At 40.6% G+C, this 17,584-nt stretch overlaps 2 protein-coding genes and 1 non-coding gene across 7 annotated transcripts; 1 reads left to right on the top strand and 2 right to left on the bottom strand.

The window, feature by feature from the left end:
- Positions 1-16: 16 nt before the first annotated feature.
- LOC115755066 (protein IQ-DOMAIN 10-like) lies at positions 17-12,570 on the bottom strand. 3 transcript variants are annotated; one of them, XR_007197414.1, is made up of 6 exons: positions 12,108-12,570; positions 3,060-3,185; positions 2,745-2,972; positions 2,115-2,228; positions 914-2,041; positions 17-795 (listed from the first exon to the last, which is right to left on the bottom strand). XR_007197414.1 is itself a non-coding variant. In XM_030694334.2 (5 exons), exons 1-5 carry the CDS (start codon positions 12,180-12,182, stop codon positions 1,772-1,774), a joined length of 813 nt encoding a protein of 270 aa, XP_030550194.1. In that variant the 5' UTR covers positions 12,183-12,570; the 3' UTR covers positions 17-1,771. The 3 variants fall into 3 exon arrangements, 2 of the variants coding, with proteins under 2 accessions (XP_030550194.1, XP_030550195.1); XM_030694334.2 differs by having other exon boundaries at positions 17-2,041; XM_030694335.2 differs by lacking the exon at positions 12,108-12,570 and adding an exon at positions 3,775-3,985 and having other exon boundaries at positions 17-2,041.
- Positions 12,571-12,834: 264 nt separating this feature from the next.
- On the bottom strand, positions 12,835-12,908 carry TRNAI-UAU. The gene has a single exon. It is a non-coding gene; the product is annotated as a tRNA-Ile (tRNA).
- Positions 12,909-14,713: 1,805 nt separating this feature from the next.
- On the top strand, positions 14,714-17,378 carry LOC115755064. Of its 3 annotated transcripts, none has more exons than XM_030694332.2 (6): positions 14,714-14,942; positions 15,243-16,045; positions 16,130-16,243; positions 16,510-16,646; positions 16,741-16,945; positions 17,051-17,378. In XM_030694332.2, exons 2-6 carry the CDS (start codon positions 15,455-15,457, stop codon positions 17,219-17,221), a joined length of 1,218 nt encoding a protein of 405 aa, XP_030550192.1. In that variant the 5' UTR covers positions 14,714-14,942; positions 15,243-15,454; the 3' UTR covers positions 17,222-17,378. The 3 variants fall into 3 exon arrangements, with proteins under 3 accessions (XP_030550192.1, XP_048130120.1, XP_030550191.1); XM_048274163.1 differs by having other exon boundaries at positions 15,075-16,045; positions 16,744-16,945; XM_030694331.2 differs by having other exon boundaries at positions 15,075-16,045.
- The last annotated feature ends 206 nt before the right edge of the window (positions 17,379-17,584 follow it).

Here is a 17,584-nt window from a genome sequence, read left to right as displayed (position 1 = left end):
GTCAAAGAGGTTGTGCTGAAACGTGGCATCCCCTGTTTTCCACCCTGAAACAAATGAATCCGACAGTGGGCAGCCCCGTCTCCCAAAACACACATTCTGAATTTGACGTTCTTTTGAAGATTCTTTGACTAGGCAATCACTGCAAATTTAGTAAATTGGTTTGGGTGAGTGGTTGGATATTCAATTTTTTGAGACTTCTAGTTGCTTTCTCGTTCACAAGGGATGCGAGGGGGTCTCTTTCCGGTGTTTAAAAATGGTCAGTTTGAGGTGTAGATTGAAAGAGAGTTTTTTGCTCTCTCTGTGCATTTCTTGCTTCTTTTTGGTGGAACAATTAGCCCATTTTGCAACCCCTTGGTGAGAGGAGTGTAAGAATTAAAACAGTAATACTTCTATTCTGTCATCACTCACTCGCACCTGGGGACCTTATGTCATTTTCTGTGAACTCTCAGACAGAGTAGCAAACTGTTGGGATGGGTTTGAAATGGACCTTTTAAAGCCCTCCTTGCATGGTAATGAAAAGGAAAAAGAAGAAGAATCCCCCATTTTGCTGAAGATAGTGTCACTTTGTTTATTTCCACAAAACTGGTCCAGAAGAACTTGGGTAGGATTTTCGGTCAGATTTCAGAAATGGAAGCCAACAGGGGGTTTCCGATGTCGAATCGAGTATGAAATGCATCCTGGGGGGGCGTTCTCAATGCGAATGCAACCTTGTCGAAACAGGACCGTCATCCGTTCACAACCTGGGTCACTTAAATTAGAGCATCACCACCTGTTCTCTGGCCTTATTCTTGGGTCCTACGAGAAGAATTGCTTGCTAGTTACTGCGAAGCGCCAGAGCGCCGCGCACTTAGATGAGTACATAGGTTGAGCTAACACAGTTGTGGAAGAACAAGAATTGACAGATGGATATTACCGAATATGAGGTACTTCCCCATCTGGCAATGGTCCCCCTATCCTCTGGAAACTTTAGTGCATGCTGGAAAAAATCTCTTCGAGTCTGGCTGGAAATAAATCCTTGCTTTGCATAGACATTAAAAGCACCTGGGGCGTCTTTGCGTGGACGTTGAGAAATTGAAGTGGTTGTCCCATGCTTGGTAGCTCTACCAAACCTGGAACTAAGCCTTGTCTTAGAGGGCATATAATGTTCACACCATCTGTATAGCCTCTACGATACGCCTGTGTTCAGAAGCGAATCCGAGAGCAAAAAAGGAGCTCGAGCTCTCAACCGCGGGAACTTGGTGCACTAGTGCATGAAGTGTCCGATGAGTAGATAACCAATAGTTCGAAGATGAATAGGATTTTGCTGCGATTGGTGAATTAGCCGATGTCCGTGGGCGGTGGGCACTTGAGCTTCATTTGATTAAAACTATTGGGAGATGATCTTTCTTGATTGATGCATGAGTTGGACTCTACCGTTTTTTATGTTTCTTTTGATCAGTCTAAAGCAAATACAGACAATGAGGCTATACTGTTGTTTGGTTTCTTTTCTGGGCTGGAGTCTAATACGATGATAAAGATACATATTATAACACACATTATTGAACGATCCAAATCCCAGAGCTCGGCAGAGTTACATCCACCAGATTTATTAAAAGGCAACCAGCGACAATTCATAATTTAGTTCGTCAAATATTTAGTTGTCCGTGAAGGAAAGATTACACCATTCCTGAGTATGACTTATGTCCCTTACCTCTTAGAGACTGCAGCAGCTACTCACACAAACCTCATCTCAATCTTGGAATAAAGAACTCAAGAATCTCATAAGCTTATGTCACATTGCCAATCTGGAATTGCATGAGAATGGTAATTGCCTCTTAGTTGCCAGGTTTCGATAGTGCAGTTGAAGCTGTTTTGACCTTTGGGTATTATGTGGCTTCGCTGATTTGCCGAGTTGCTTCGCCGTTGTCTCGGTTGAATTCAACTGAGGTCGGATTTCCCAGGGCTGGGTCACAATCCAATGTTCCAACCAGCTCCAACCCGAACATTCTTTGTCTAGACAGTAAGAAGGTGGACTGAGATAGTAGCTGGAGTTAGCCCTCCACTGCAAACGGTTTTAAAATTATCAGATTGCGTCGTTAGAACAACGTGGGATCATAACCTCAGTAGCTGCACACCTGATGAGACAAGGCGTATGCCAGGGCTCTCTCGCGCTTGGCCGCCGCTGCTTCTCTTTGCTGTATCTTTGCAAGGATGTCCTCCTTCGTTCCAGGGCCTCCACACCATTCGAGCTGTCGGGGGAGAGGAAAAACTAGCATTTATATGACAGTTTTCCGTGCTTTTAGATGTCATCCAGATGAGCCCGACAACCTTAGACAAACATTGCTGTGGTGATATAATGATGGAATTTACACTTCTTCCAAATTAGGAGAGATACTGATGGTGGTTTTTCGATGCTTAGACCAGTAGCTCTTGGCATCAACTCCAGAACGCTCTGCTGTTTGCCCGGGGTTCAAAAGAGTACAAATATGGGATGATTTCAAGAAAGGGACGATTCATGCTACGCGCATTTAAACTGGATCGGACTGTCTTGAGAATTTGGGTAAACTGAGATGGAAACCGACATGCTGGGTACGGATTAGCCTGCACTCAGTCTATCATCAAGCATAGAGTAAAGTGTTCTATGTTCCATTTAGCCGACTAAATATAGATGCTACCAAATCGATCCACGATCATAATGTAAGCATTGATATGATTGGAGCAAAAATAGAGATTTTGGCTCTAGCAGCTAAGGGGAGTGGCTGTACCTCTAGCTTCTGGAGCTTGGCTTCAAACTTCAATTGATTTTCCAGTCTCTTTTGCCTCATGTGTGCCTCGGCGACCATGTTAATCCGTCGAGCTCTGATCTGGGTTTGGATCCTGCTCCACGAATGCAAATAGCCAAGTGCGGTCGACACTTGCTGTATTGCTGGTAGACCATGAGTCAAGCTTTGGAACCTCACTGCACATCTCAGCCGATACAGTGTCCTTCTTGCCTAGGAGAAGTGGAAAACGAAATAGATATTAGGTCGCCTTATACATTGTCTAGCTATGGAAAGTGAAAGAACTTAGTCTTACCATACCAGAAATGCACGAAATGCAGCTTGAATCCTAGTTGCCGCGGTATCTTCAATTCGCTTTCCAGGAATACCCGACTTTCTTTGTGAATCCTGCTTGGAACCATTTGACTTTGCAGCGCAAAGTTCCACCTATTTCGAAGACGTGTCCTAGCAGATTAGAAAAACGGCATGGAAGGAACATTGGCTAGGACGGAAAGCAGGAAAAGGTTTCTCTCAGGATTTTAGCAATGGCAGTGGAATCGAGGGCGAACTAGCTTTCTAAGAGTCACATATTGCAACTGTTGACAGACTCCACGATGGAATTGAAGACATTTTTGGCCATCGTATAGTCAGTAGATGTCATATAGAATTTGAGTCGTTCAAGGAAAATAACGTAGCTTTGAATCTTTGATAGTTCCATTTGCCATCGATCAAACCTTCCCTTTGATCACATCAATAGGTTGATTTGCAAAAGCAAATATCATCAAACTCATTTCAAATCTACCATTAGTCTGTTCACTATGTGGTCTGTGAGGGGTGAGTTATAATCAAGACTCCATCAGTTGAGGCCAATAATGAGCAAGGGAGTATCATTTGGTCTTTGTTATCAGTCTTCTGATCAGATTGAAACAATACAAGGCTGTCTACCTTGACAAGATCGAAAAATCCCAAGACAAAACCCCAAAAAACGAAGTGCACACATTGGAATTCATAGACATAACTAGCATTGACAGTGTACCTTTGCTTGTCCGGAAGTTCCATCCTTTGCTTTCTTGAGGCTGACTATTGTCCTGAAGCAGCCTCCAGGACCCATCGCTGTATAAACAGAGAAAGATAAAAAATTATCCAAGCCCGGCAAGGGGCTCCAACGAAATAGAAAACCCGAAACAATATCGACTTTTCAGGGATCAAGATTTCAACAAATGTACTACTTCGTCCTTCAACAATCAGCATATAAACAATCTTCCATGTACGCCAAAATCACCGAACAAAGCGATCCGATGCTAAGCTAAACTAAACATTGCACAAATTGGAGGCGCCATCATAGGTTGAGGATGGAGAAGCTCTGGCACCTTCTGCTTGCACTGGTAATGTGAACGTGAAAACAAAGAGAAGCAAAATGCCATTTTTAATGTAGAGAATAAGGGGAGATGCCACGTGAGTCTCCACATGGAACTTGCTAGCTTACTTGACGTCCCATCCATAGTGAAGACAGTGTTTGATCTCCCCCAAGATGGACAATCAACACCAACAGCCAACTATAAATTGATAAATGTTTCACTGCAAAAAAATAAACATTAAAAACGAAAGACGAAAGGGAAATGCTTGTTTGGCTTATCATGGGAGACTCGAACTCGCGACTTTCGACTCATAAGTGCAACGCTCTAACCGACTGCGCTTTGGGACCTTTCATTTATTAGGATTTCGTGCAAATAATTACAGTAGGGGTTGTTCGTCTGTTGGTCTCAATAATCATCAATGACTTCATGCAAAGCTTTTCCTGAAGCATTGCATAGCATGTCTGGTGTTGTTATCTTTTCATTTCCAGATCATCTTTTAGGCCAGAATCTGCGCACATCCTAAAAAAAAACGCCAACTTTAGTATAGTCCCAATTATATCTAAAACTTTTTTTCTCATAAAAAACCCCAAACTTTTACTTTTGTCCAGATTCTATCGGCTTAATACTAAAAAAGACCCCAACTTTGAAATCTAAAAGGCAGTCCCTTGAATGTTGGCCATGAGAGCTTGGTATTGGGTATAGCATACCCGCTTCAGGTTCGAGCTTGTCTCCGCTTCCTTCCCGGTATATCCAAAACTTTTTTTTGTCCATGGCTCGAATTTACTAATGAAACTTCGAAATTCGAAAATAGCAAGTTTCAGAGGCGACGAGGTTTAAGATCGTTCACCCAAATTATCAGATCTCCAAGTCTAGCCATTATTTGGGATGTTAAGTGCCAGAGAGAATCCGAAACGCACCGTCTTGAGTGACTCTGCATCTCCCGCAATGTGTAAGGAAAGCGAACAACATAAGAGAAGTTAGAGGATTTTACATGTCGGCTTTGTTGAGATAATTATGGATGGAAGGTTAACATAGTTGAATTGAGATAAAAGTAAAAGTTGGGATTTTTCTTATGAGACAAAAAAATATTTTAGATATAATTGGGATAGATGCTAAAGTTGAGAATTTTTTCTTTTTGGTATTAGATCGGTAAAATTTGGATAAAAGTAAAATTGGAAGCCTTTTGTGAGACAAAAATTTTGGATATTATTAGAACAGATGCTAAAGTTGAAGTTTTTTTAGTATTAAGCCCTTGAAAGTGATCCAATTTTTAGAAGTCTTAGCATGTTCAAGATAATTAGAGAATAGAGACTCGGATGAATAGTCTAGAAAGTTGTAGAAAATATATAAGATATTAGGCATGTGTGTAAGAAAAGTCCAGAGAGATATCCATGAAAGTTGGTCTAGAATTTTCCTTCTAATGGCAGTGGAAGAGGGCTATAAATAACCAACCCCTCTCCACTTGAAAGTCACGCCCAGCAGAACAAAAATTTAAGTCTTTTCTACAAGGCTTCGTAATATGAAACTCTGTATCTCCCTTTGCTCCCTACTTTGCCTTTCCCAATCCCTCTCCAACATAATAATGTGTCCTTGCCCCATTGTTGCTTGATAAGTCCATGCACCTACCATTGCATTAACCCAATCACTCACATACTCACCAAAAACCAACATACTCTTCCGCAAAAGCTAACAGCTTTCACTTGCCAAATCATGCTCTGATGAGCTGGACGATGAGTTGAGCTTCCCATTTCGGCACTTAGTTTGATAAATTATAAACTCTAATGCAGCATATCATGGAAGAGTAGTACTGTGTACTTTTTGGGGCATAGGCATCAACTGGTGTCCTAAGAAATGAGATAGAACCGAACCCGTGAGCATGAGCGCAATCCAACGAAACTGAGCTATGCATTTCTTTTTTATGTTGTTCAGGCCAAGATCATGTGTTGTCGAAATAGATTTCTCTTAATTTTTCAGGAATTAATGATTGAGGAAAGGGGAAAGGACAAGATGATGATGGTAATAAAAGTTGGAGCGTATTGGATTAGGGAGAATCTCACGGTTAGATACTTGATGTGGTCACTATAATCTTTTCCGAATCTTAGGAAATCTTTGTATTGAATACGACATTGAATACGACAAGAGAGCCAACAAGATATGATATATCCTTGGACGCCCGTCGCTACAGAAATTATGGTGAAGCTAGATAATAAAATTGCACGATATAGGTCGATCATGAATTCACTACCTAAAAAACATACCTTAAGACTTTGAATCTATGATTCATTCGATTCCGAAAAAGAAAGAGCAAATTTGTGTTTCTATTCAGGAAAAAAAAAGATATTGTCTATGATAGTACAACTTATATTCTAAAAAAATTGTGATGATCTATGTCTCAATCACCTTTTTAATTTCTACCAATATGTAAAGATCGTAAGAAGCTTATCCATAACATGCTTGGATTAAGAGAATCTAAATCTAATATTCGCTAGCATCTATCTTGTTATGTCTATAAACCATAATTTTCCTTTTGAATACATAATATGAAAGATGACTAAGGCTCGTCTCTATGAAATTATGATGAAGCTAGCCAATGAAATTGCTCCGTACATGCCGATCCATATCGCGACCCTTCAAGTCTCTCCTCCCCGAATTCACCACTTAAAAGTAGCTTGTGGAACTTTGAATCTCCGATTCATTCTATGCCGAAAAAGAAACGGCGAATTTGTCTTTTCATTTAGTGAAAAAATATATGTCTATGATAGTACAATATATATTCTGGCCACAAAATTTTGTGCTGATTTTTGTCTTAATCACCCTTTTATTTTTTTCTAGTCTGTGAAGATCCTAAGAGTTTATCCATGAAGGGCATGGATTGAGGGAATCTAAATCTAATATTTGATGGCATCTGTCTTGTTTTGTCTCAAACCATAATTTTCCTTCTAAATAACACAATAGGAAAGATGATCAAGGTTCCTCTACGAAATTACGGTGAAGCTAGCTAGTGAAATTGCTCGGTACAAACCGATCCATATCGTGACCCTTCTAAGGAGCTTATCCATAAAGTGTTTGGATAGAGGGAATCTAAATTTAATTTTCGCTAACATCTGTCTTGTTCTATCTCTAAACCATAATTTTCCTTTTGAATACACAATAGGAAAGATGATTAAGGCTTGTCTCTATGAAATTACGATGAAACTAGCTAATGAAATTCTTCTGTATAGGCCGATCTATATCGTGACCCTCCAAGTCTCTTGCTTCCGAATTCACTACTTAAAAAGTAGCCTTTAGGTCTTTGAATCTGTGATTCATTCTATGCCGAAAAAGAAATAGCGAATTCTTGTTCTGATTTAGTAAACAAAGATATTGTCTATGAAAGTACAATCTATATTCTGGCCAAATTTTTTTTGTGATGATCTATATCTCAATCACCTTTTTAATTTTTACCAATTTGTAAAAATTCCAAGAAGCTTACACCATAAAGTGCATCGTTTGAGAGAATCTAAATCTAAATGTTTGCTGGCATCTCTTTCGTAATTTTGCTTTTGAATAATATGATAGGAAAGATGATTAAGGCTCATCTCTACGAAATTACGTTGAAGCTGGCAAATGAAATTGCTCAGTACAGGTCGATCTATATCGTGAAGTCTCTCCTCCGAATTCACTGCTTAAAAGTAGCTTTTGGACTTTGGAGCTATGATTCATTCTATGCCGAAAAAGAAAGAGCAAATTCGTGGTTTTATCTAGTGAAAAAAAAAAAAAGCCTATGGAAGTACAATCTATATTCTAGCCCCAAAAATCTTGTGATAATCTATGTCTCAATGATCCTCTCGATTTTTATGAATCCGTAAAGATCCTAAAGAGCTTACTTTGAATGGATTGAGGGAATGTAAAATCTAATATTCGCTGGCATCTATCTAGTTCTGTCTCTGAACCAATTCATGTCTTGCTATAAGATGAGGGCTTATTGCATGGTGAAAGCATGACACTTTGTAGCAGCACAAATAGGATTCATGAGAAAGAATCTCGCATGAAGATCTTCCTGACCTCTTTCCTTAACAAATAGCCAAACAACGTTGACCTTGGTCTCTTAAAAAAGCAAACTTTTTTTCTGTATCAGTTTCGAATTTTCACTTCGGGAAAATAATCTTCGATTTGGATATGATTTGGATTTGCGGAGAAGTTAATCTTTGCATACCCACATTTTTTTTTTGTCCAAAAATAAAAAGGTTGGGGTTGTTCTTTGATCTGTGTATTATAAATGCCATGCCTTTTTGGTGGTGAATTTCATGCAAATGTCATGGGCCGACACTTGAGGGTCTAAGTGAAGCCTTTTGTTTGATGATTCACCCTTTTTGGTGGTGAATTTCATGCAAAAGTGGGGCCGATACTTGAGAGTCTAAACCAAGCCTTTTGTTTGATGATTCACCCATATCGCGTAGAGAGAGAAGAGTTCAAGAGAGAGACTCTGGAAGAATGCCTTTTGTATTTTGTTTGTGGATGATCAAATGAGGACATCTCTTTATATAATAGAGGGCATCGGATTACAACCGTTGATCTCTATTAAATCCGATGGCTAAGATCGCATCCCCATCTACCTAACCATCCACAATAAATAAGAAACTGCTAGAGAAAAGGACAATTACAGTATCGCCTGCCCCAAAAAATAATCTAGAGAGTCATAGAAAACCTTAGGAAACCTCGGTTGCCTAAACACAGCAAGTCTTGGTGTTCTTCTTGGCCATATGATCGACCGGTCTAGCCAGGAAAACCTCGGCCTGTCACACAAAGTTGCAAAAGGAAAACAACTAAAAAGAAAACCCATAAATGAAGGGACAAAAGTTGTAACTTAGGGCGCGCATGGCAACACTTTCGGAATAGAATTTGTGCTTCAAAAGTACTTTTAGAATATAAATCCGTTTGGTAATATAATTTCTAAAGCAGAAATCCAAAGCCGCTACCCGCCGCCGCCCGTCACCACCCATCGTCCCCTGCCGACCACATTTGGCTACCACCGCAAACCTCCCTTGCCGCCGCCACTGCTGCCATACCTTGCCCACCGCCAACAATTGCCAACCACTGTTGCCCCGCCGCCCATTGCTGACAATCTTCGCCCATTGCCAACCTTCGCCGACAACCGCCGTCGTCGGCCAACGTAGAAATTTTCAACCATTACCACACGAATTTCTATTCCAGAAACAGAAATTTTATCCTATTATCAAACACATCAGAAATCAACTTCTGGAGTAGAAATAGAATAATTTACTTGTAATTAGAAGTAGTAGAAAAATCAACTTCTGGTCAGAAGTTATTTCTGAAGCAGAAGTGTTACCATGCACACTCTTAGCTTCATTAAAATCCAATCCATTCGCAACTTCATTAAGAATCCAACCCATTTGCAAATTCATCAATCTAGTAGGGGAAAAAATCTGAGGTGTTTGAATTGAATGCTAGAGAGAGAGATTCATGAGAGTCGGTCTAGTAACAAAATGAGAGAGGATTTGGGCGAAAGTGGAGAGGGGGCAAAATATTTTCACTAGGTTATCTTTAGATTTGCAAAGCTTCTTTTTGAATTTTTGAAGAGAGTGACAAAATCTCTCTCTGTCTCTAGCTTTGTTTATTTTCTTTTCTGGACTGGTGTCTAATAGGATGATACAGATACATATTATTACAAACATTATTGAGCAATCCAAATCTCAGAGCTCGGCAGTTACATCCACCAGATTTATTAAAGACAGCCGGCGAGAAATCATAGTCCGGTTCATAAAATATTCAGTTGTCCAGGGAAGAAAGATTATGCCAATTCCTGAGTGTGACATGTCCCATACCTCTTAGAGACTGCAGCTGCTACTCTCACAAATCTCATCTCAACCTTGAAATAAAGAATTCAAGAATCTCATAAGCTTGCGTCACATCGCCAATCTGGAATTGCATGAGAATAGCGATTGCCTCTGAGTTGCCAGATTTTGATAGTACAATTGAAGCTGTTTTGACCTTTGGGTATTATGTGGCTTTGCCGATTTGCCGAGCTGCTTCGCTGTCATCTCAGTTGAATTCGACTGAGGTAGGATTTCCCTGGGCCGGGCAGCAATCCAACGTTCCAACCAGCTCCAACCCGAACATTCTTTGTCAAGACAATAAGAGGTTGACTGAGATAGTAGCTCAACTGGAGTTAGCCCTCCACTGCAAATGGTTTTAAAATTATCAGATCGTGTTGTTAGGACGTGGGATCATAACGTCAGTAGCTGCGGACCTGATGAGACAAGGCTTATGCCACGGCTCTCTCGCACTTGGTGGCCGCTGCTTCTCTTTGCTGTATCTATGCCAGGATATCCGCCTTGGTTCCAGGGCCTCCACACCAATCGAGCTGTCAGGGGAGAGGAAAAACTAGCATTTATACGAAAGTTTTCCATGCTTTTAGATGTCATTCAGACGAGCCCGACAACGTTTGATAAACATTGCTGAGGTGCTATAATGATGGTATTTACACTCTTCTTCCAAATTAGGAGAGTTACTGTTACTGATGTGGTTTTTCGATCCTTAGACCAGTAGCTCTCGGCATCAACTTGAATCGGGTCTGAACAGAGAATTCAGAAGGGACCGATAGAAGTGTCTTCTCTTTATAATGAGGAAAAGAACATCTAGTATCTGAATAAGAATGCGTTTTATGCAACACAAGTATGCTGAGAAACTCAAAGACCATGACAATGCATACTACGTGCATTTAAAATGGATCCAACCCATAAAACAAAACCTGGATCCGACTGTCTTTCGAATTTGGGTAAACTGAGAGGGAAACCAACATGCTGGCTACGGGGTTAGCCTGCACTCAGTCTATCATCAAGCATAGAGTAAAGTGTTCTATGTTCCATTCAGCCGCCTACATGTAGATGCCACCAAATCGATTGGCGATCGTAGTTTAAGCATTGATATAATTGGAGCTAAAATAGAGATTTTGGCTCTAGAAGCTAAGGGGAGTGGCTGTACCTCTAGCTTCTGGAGCTTGGCTTCAAATTTCAACTGATTTTCCAGTCTCTTTTGCCCCATGTGTGCCTCGGCGACCATGGTAATTCGTCGAGCTCTAATCTGGGTTTGGACCCTGCTCCACGAATGCAAATATACAAGTGCGGTCAACACTTGCTGTGTTGTGGGTAGACCATGAGTCAAACTTTGGAACCTCACTGCACATCTCAGCCGATACAATGTCCTTCTTGCCTAGGAGAAATGGAAAAAGAAAAAGTTATTAGGTCGCCTTATACATTGTCTAGCTATGGAAAGTGAGAGATTATTCTTACCATACCAGAAATGCACGAAATGAAGCTTGAATCCTAGTTGCCACAGTATCTTCAATCTGCTTTCCAGGAATACCCGACTTTCTTTGTGAATCCTGCTTGGAACCATTTGACTTTGCAGCACAAAATTCCACCTATTTCGAAGATGCGTCCAAGCAGATTAGAGAAAGGGCATGGCATGGACATTGTCTAGGATGGAAACCAGGAAAAGGTTTCGCTCAGGATTTTAGTGGTGGCAGTGGAATCGAGGGCGGACTAGCTTTCTAGGAGTCACATATTGCAACTGTTGACAACTGATTCGACGATGGAATTGAAAAGTTTTTGGCCACATATAGTCAGTAGATTTCATATAGAATTTGAGTCGTTCAAGGAAGATAACTTAGCTTTGAATCTTTGACAGTTCCATTTGCTGTCGATCAAACCTTCCCTTTGATCAAATCAATAGGCTGATTTGCAAAAGACAATATCGTCAAACTCATTTCAAATCTACCATTAGTCTGCTCACTATGTGATCTGAGAGAGGTGAGTTGTAATCAAGACTATCAGTTGAGGCCAATAATGGGCAGGGGAGTATCATTTGGTCTTTGCTATCAGTCTTCTGATCAAATTGAAACAATACAAGGTTGTCTACCATGACAAGGTCGGAGAATCTCAAGTCAAAACCCCAAAAAACGAAGTGCACACATTGGAATTCATAGACATAACTAGCATTGACAGTGTACCTTTGCTTGTCTGGAAGTTCCTTCCTTTGCTTTCTTGAGGCTGACTATTGTCCTAAAGCAGTCTTCAGGACCCATCGCTGTATAAACAGAGAGAGGAGAAATTATCCGAGTCTGGCAAGGGGCTCCGACGAAGTAGAAAACCAGAAACAATATCGACTTTTCAGTGAACAAGATTTCAACAAATGTACTACTTCATCCTTCAACAATCAACCTGTTCTATTTTCACTTGAAGAATGCCACAATAACCGCATCTAAACAATCTTCCATGTACGATAAAATCACAGAACAAAGCGATCCGGCTCTAAGCTAAACTAAACAATGCATAAATTGAGGAGCCATCATAGGTTGAGGGTGGAGAAGCTCTGGCACCTTCTGGTTGCACTGGTAACATCAACATGAAATCAAGAGAAGCAAAATGCCATTTTTAATGGGGAGAATAAGGGGAGATGCAACGTGAGAGTCTCCACGTGGAACTAGCTAAGCTTAGTTGACGTCTCATCTATAGTGAAGACAGTGTTTGATCTCCCCCAAGATGGACAATCAACACCAACAGCCAACTATAAATTGATAACTGTTTCACTCCAAAATAAAATTAAAAATAAAAGACCAAAGAGATAACCTTGTATGACTTTTCGGGGATGGCCACGTTGGCTATATTATATGTGAAATTTCACATGTTTCATAAGTAAAATTTAATGACTCAAACTACAGACATTATAAGCCGAAATGGTCCCGGCGAGGCTCGAACTTGCGACCTTCGGCTCATAAGACCAACGCTCTAACCGACTGAGCTACGGGACCTTGCTTTCTATTAAGATTCCGTGCAAATTATTACAGTAATTAAACACTTAAATCATTGCATGAGCTTGTGGGGTTGTTCATCTGTTGCTCTCAATAGTCATCAATGACTTCAGGCCAGAATCTGCAAGTATCCTCAATCTCCTAAAAAAAGAAAAAGGACAAAAACAAAATCTGTGTATCAGAAGTTGCTTTCTCTTGCCAAATCATGCTGTGATGGGCTGGACGATGAGCTAAACTTCCCATTTCGGCACTTAGTTTGACACATTATAAACCCTAATGTAACATATCACTAAAGAACAGTCCTATATACTTTTTTTATTTTCTTTAGCATAGGCATCAACTGGTGTCCTTAAAAATGAGATAGAACCGAACCCGATCTTGTTCAGGCCAAGATCATATGTTGTTGTAATAGATTTCTCTTAATTTTTCAGGAATTGATGATTGAGGAAAGGGGAAAGGACAAGATGATGATGGCAATAAAACTCGGAGCATATTGGATCGGGGAGAATCTCATGGTAGACCCTTGATGTGGTCACCGTACTCTTTTCCAAATCTTAGGAAATCATTGTACTGAATACGACAAGAGAGCCAACGGGATGTGATATATCCATGGTTTTGGATGACTTTGGATCATAGAAAATCATAATCTTCCATCCGAATAACATACGGTACAGGTTGATCCTGCCTTAACTCCCTCAAAATATCCTTTGCGAGTTTGAATCTATGCTTCATTCTATGCTGAAAAAGAATGAGTGAATTCGTATTTTTATTTAGTAAAAAAATATATTGTCTATGATAGTACAATCTATATTCCGGCCACAGAAGTTTTGTGATGATCTATGTCTTAATCACCCTTTTAATTTTTACCAATCTGTAAAGATCCTAAGGAGCTTACTCCATAAAGTGCATGGATTGAGGGAATCTAAATCTAATATACGCTAGCATCTGTCTCGTTTCGTCTCTAAATCATAACTCTCCTTCTCAATAACATAATAAGAAAGATGATTAAGGCAGTCTCTATGAAATTACGGTGAAGCTAGCTAATGAAATTGCTGGTACAGGTTGATCCATATTGTGACCCTCAAAGTCTCTTCCCGAATTCGCTACTTAATAGCCTTTGAGAGTTTGCATCTACGATTCATCCTATGCTGAAAAAGAAAAGGCGAATCCGTGTTTTTATTTAGTGAAAAAAAAGATAGTCTTTGATAGTGCAATCTATATTCCGGCAATAAATTTTTTGTGATAATCGATGTCTCAATCACCCCCTTAATTTTTACGAATCTATAAAGACCCTAAGGAGCTTATTACATAAAGTGAGTGGATTGAGGGGAATCTAAATCTAATATTCGTCGGCATCTATCTCGTTTTGTCTCTAAATCAGTTCGGGGCTTATTGCATGGTGAAAGCGTGGCACTTTGTAGCAACACAAATGGAATTCATGAAGAAGAATCTCGCAGGAAGATCTTCATTAACTCTTTCCTTAATCTTGTATTAAAGTGGCCAAAAAGCATTGACCTTAGCCGCCTCTTAAAAAAGTAAACTTTTTTTTCTGCTTAGGTTTCGAATTTTCCGTTTCGGGAAAATAATCTTTGGTTTGAATTTGCAAGAAAAAGTTAATCTTTGCATACCCACATTTTTTTTTTTTGGTCGGAAAATAAAATGTTGAGGTTTTTCTTTGATCCGTGCATAAATGCCATGCCTATTTGGTGGTGAATTTCATGCAAAGCTGCAAAAGGAAAACAGCCAAAAAGAAAAACCCAGAAATGAAGGGACAAATTCATTAAGAATTCAACCTATATGCAAATTCGTCATTCCAGTGAGAGAAAAGATCTGAGGTGGTTGAATTGAATGCTAGAGAGAGAGAGATTCATGAGAGTCGGTCTAGGAACAAAATGAGGAGTGGAGCGAGGATTTGGGCGAAAATGGGGAGAGGGAAATATTTTCACTAGGTTCTCTTTAGATTTGCAAAGCTTCTTTTTGAATTTTTGAAGGGAGTGACAAAATCTCTCTCAGCTTTGTGGTCTCTCGGACAAGGTAAGATCAAATCCACAAAATCTGCTCTCTCTCCGGTCTGCCCCATTTTCTCTCTCTTCGATTATGCTGGATTTTCTTCTCTTTCTTGCCTTTTTTTTTTTTATACTTCTTCATTGCATTCGTATCTTGCAGAAGCAGATCATTTTCGCTGGCCATTGTGAAATTGCCTCTGCATTTCCTATCGAAAGCTTCAACGTAATTCTCTTCGAGGTTCTAGTTGCTGGGGACACTAGATAGTTGGGCTCTGATAGATCTCTCTGTTCTTTGTCCTCACGAGTTAGTGATTGGCTCATTGGGCAGCTATATTTGTGGGATATATTACTCGATTTCTGTTATATCTGCACACACGTGAAGTGGGATTGTGGTGTTTTCTGATGGTGATGAGATTGTGATCACGAAGGGATCAGATTTCCATCCAGAAAAGGTAAAAAAAATCTCCTTTATAACAGAAGATTAACGTGGCAGAACATCTGCAAAGTTTGACCCTTGGAATCGCATGGAAGATTGATCCAATGGCACAAGAAAACCAAGCCCAAAAGTGTAGTAACAGTAGTAGTGGGGGTAATATCACCATTGGGAGCAACAACAGCATTAGGTCCTCCAAGAAGCAGAAGCAGAAGAAAGCCCCACAGAGAGGCCTTGGTGTGGCACAGTTGGAGAAAATCAGGATTGAGGAGCAGCAGAAGAGAGATGCCGCTGCGATTTTCCCATCCCCAGCGACTATTTCTCAGGGCGGTTCGTGTTACTTGCCAGCTCCTCTAGCGAATTATCACATCCAAGGCGATTTTGCCCTGACGAACTCTATATTCAGACCAGTTCCCCCGCACCCAGTTCAGAATTTCGAGGTCCCGAGTGCAGGCGCCTTCCCACTGGTGAACCAGGGAAGAGGTTGTGGCCTCGAGACTGATAGGCAGTCCGGTGCAATGATAGTGCCTGAGCACTTCCCTTATATGTGGAATTTCCCCGAGTATAGTGGTGAAATTAAGACCTCTTTGATGGATCCCGGATCGCAATTGTGCTCAAGACCGAGTTTACCTATTGATCCCGGTTGGCCTTCCCTTGGACCAGTGCGAAAAGGGCAATATGATTGTCCGCCTTTGCTGGTAAGATAGTGTCATGTGAGGCATTCCTAGTTCGCTAATTGTTACTGGTAGAAGTTATCAATGATGTCCAGGATGTTTCTGCAGGTGAATGCATCACCAATGACTTCTTCAGCACCTTCACTTAATTATCAGATGGAGCCCCCTTCAAACCAAAGTCATCTTAGCAATTATTTCCCAGCTTTGCCTCTGGAAGAGAAGGTGCATATCATATTATTTTTCTCATCTGATTCGATATGCTTCCATTTTCCAATTTCAGTGCTCTTATTGGCCGGCTCTGCAACAAGTTTTGCCGTTGCCTCGCATGAGCAGCTGTAAAAGTTTATTGTTCAATGTAATATTAGTTAATCTTCTGGCATAGTCTGGTGTTACCGTGTTATAGTTTGTCATTGGTGTTGTTATTGGGGCTTAACTGGTGAAATATTGACTTTGTTTTGTGGATCCATTTTCCTCGAGAGTTAATACAGATGATCGGCGTGAAAAGATCGTATCCCTTCTCTCTAGAAAATTCACCAGCCCCCTACTATCCGTTCAAACTCCCTGTACTTGGCCATCCAAATGGCACGCCCGACGAACCATACTCACGTGGTATTGGCAATTTCAGGTTGGCTTAAATTCAGGATCAAGCAACCCCTTTTGACTCTGAAGGCAAGCGTTACACTGCGATCTCGCTGACCATTATTTTATTTTATTTTCAGCAGTTTCAGAGAAAGTCCTTCATGCCCTCCCCTGCTATTGGAGTCAAATTTGTCGAAAAGCATAAAGAGCAGTGGAACTTTGGGTGGGGAGTTCCTCACTCTTGGCCCTCCAGCAACATCAACTCCTCTAAACTCAAAGCAGCCTCCGGCTTTGCTAACATTGAATGATCAGAATGTTCCTGATTCTGAATCACAAGCCAATAAAGTAAGTTCGGAACAGGTGTCTTTGTTTCCGTTTCAGTAGTTTTTAAATCAAATAGAGTAATCTTTCGGCGATCCAGCTCTCAAAGTTTGGTCTTGTTTAATGTAGGGATCTCAAGAGGGTTTAGGTTTCCACCAGGCATCAAACTGGAGACATCGGGAAAACCCTTGCTACAACTTTCTCGCTCCAGCAATGGTACCGAACAACCAAGCAAATACGTGCATGAACAATTGCAACAGCAATCCTGGGGCAAGTATTGATCTCAATTTGCGATTGTAGAGAACTGATGAGGGCGTGATAAGCTGGCGTCCCTTGTTTAAACTACATGCCGATGGTTTTTAATCTTGATTCTTTTGTAGCTTTGAAAGATGATTACATTGATTGTTGTGGTTACAGCATGGGATAACTTCATCCATCTTTGTTCCCTTTGTGAAAACCCCGATCTTGCTCATGTGAAATAGCCTGAGTTGTGGATTGGTTGTTGTTCGGTTGTCATCTTGCGTGTGCCTGTTGTTATTATTTGATAAGCTGTGAAGATGGTCTTTCTATATCACTGTGGAAGCAGAAGTTTTTGCTAATTAAGCCCTTCTGGAGTGGGAATTTTTTCTCAGATTTTGAGTTTTGTGGACGACTCGGGCAATT

This window comes from Rhodamnia argentea, chromosome 2, assembly GCF_020921035.1.
Source record: "Rhodamnia argentea isolate NSW1041297 chromosome 2, ASM2092103v1, whole genome shotgun sequence".
NCBI lineage: Eukaryota > Viridiplantae > Streptophyta > Magnoliopsida > Myrtales > Myrtaceae > Rhodamnia > Rhodamnia argentea.
This window is presented reverse-complemented; position numbering and strand designations above follow the sequence as displayed.

What these genes read in the sequence shown, in the direction of transcription:
- LOC115755066 (XM_030694334.2), bottom strand. Translation starts at nt 12,182, where the DNA reads ATGGGTCCTGAAGACTGCTTTAGGACAATAGTCAGCCTCAAGAAAGCA. An exon ending in CTGCATTTCGTGCATTTCTG is followed by an intron (nt 2,973 to 3,059) that starts GTATGGTAAGAC and finishes CACTTCTCCTAG; the next exon opens with GCAAGAAGGACACTGTATCG. An exon ending in CCAAGCTCCAGAAGCTAGAG is followed by an intron (nt 2,229 to 2,744) that starts GTACAGCCACTC and finishes CTCCCCCGACAG; the next exon opens with CTCGAATGGTGTGGAGGCCC.
- LOC115755064 (XM_030694332.2), top strand. Translation starts at nt 15,455, where the DNA reads ATGGCACAAGAAAACCAAGCCCAAAAGTGTAGTAACAGTAGTAGTGGG. An exon ending in CGTGGTATTGGCAATTTCAG is followed by an intron (nt 16,647 to 16,740) that starts GTTGGCTTAAAT and finishes TTTTATTTTCAG; the next exon opens with CAGTTTCAGAGAAAGTCCTT. An exon ending in CTGAATCACAAGCCAATAAA is followed by an intron (nt 16,946 to 17,050) that starts GTAAGTTCGGAA and finishes TGTTTAATGTAG; the next exon opens with GGATCTCAAGAGGGTTTAGG.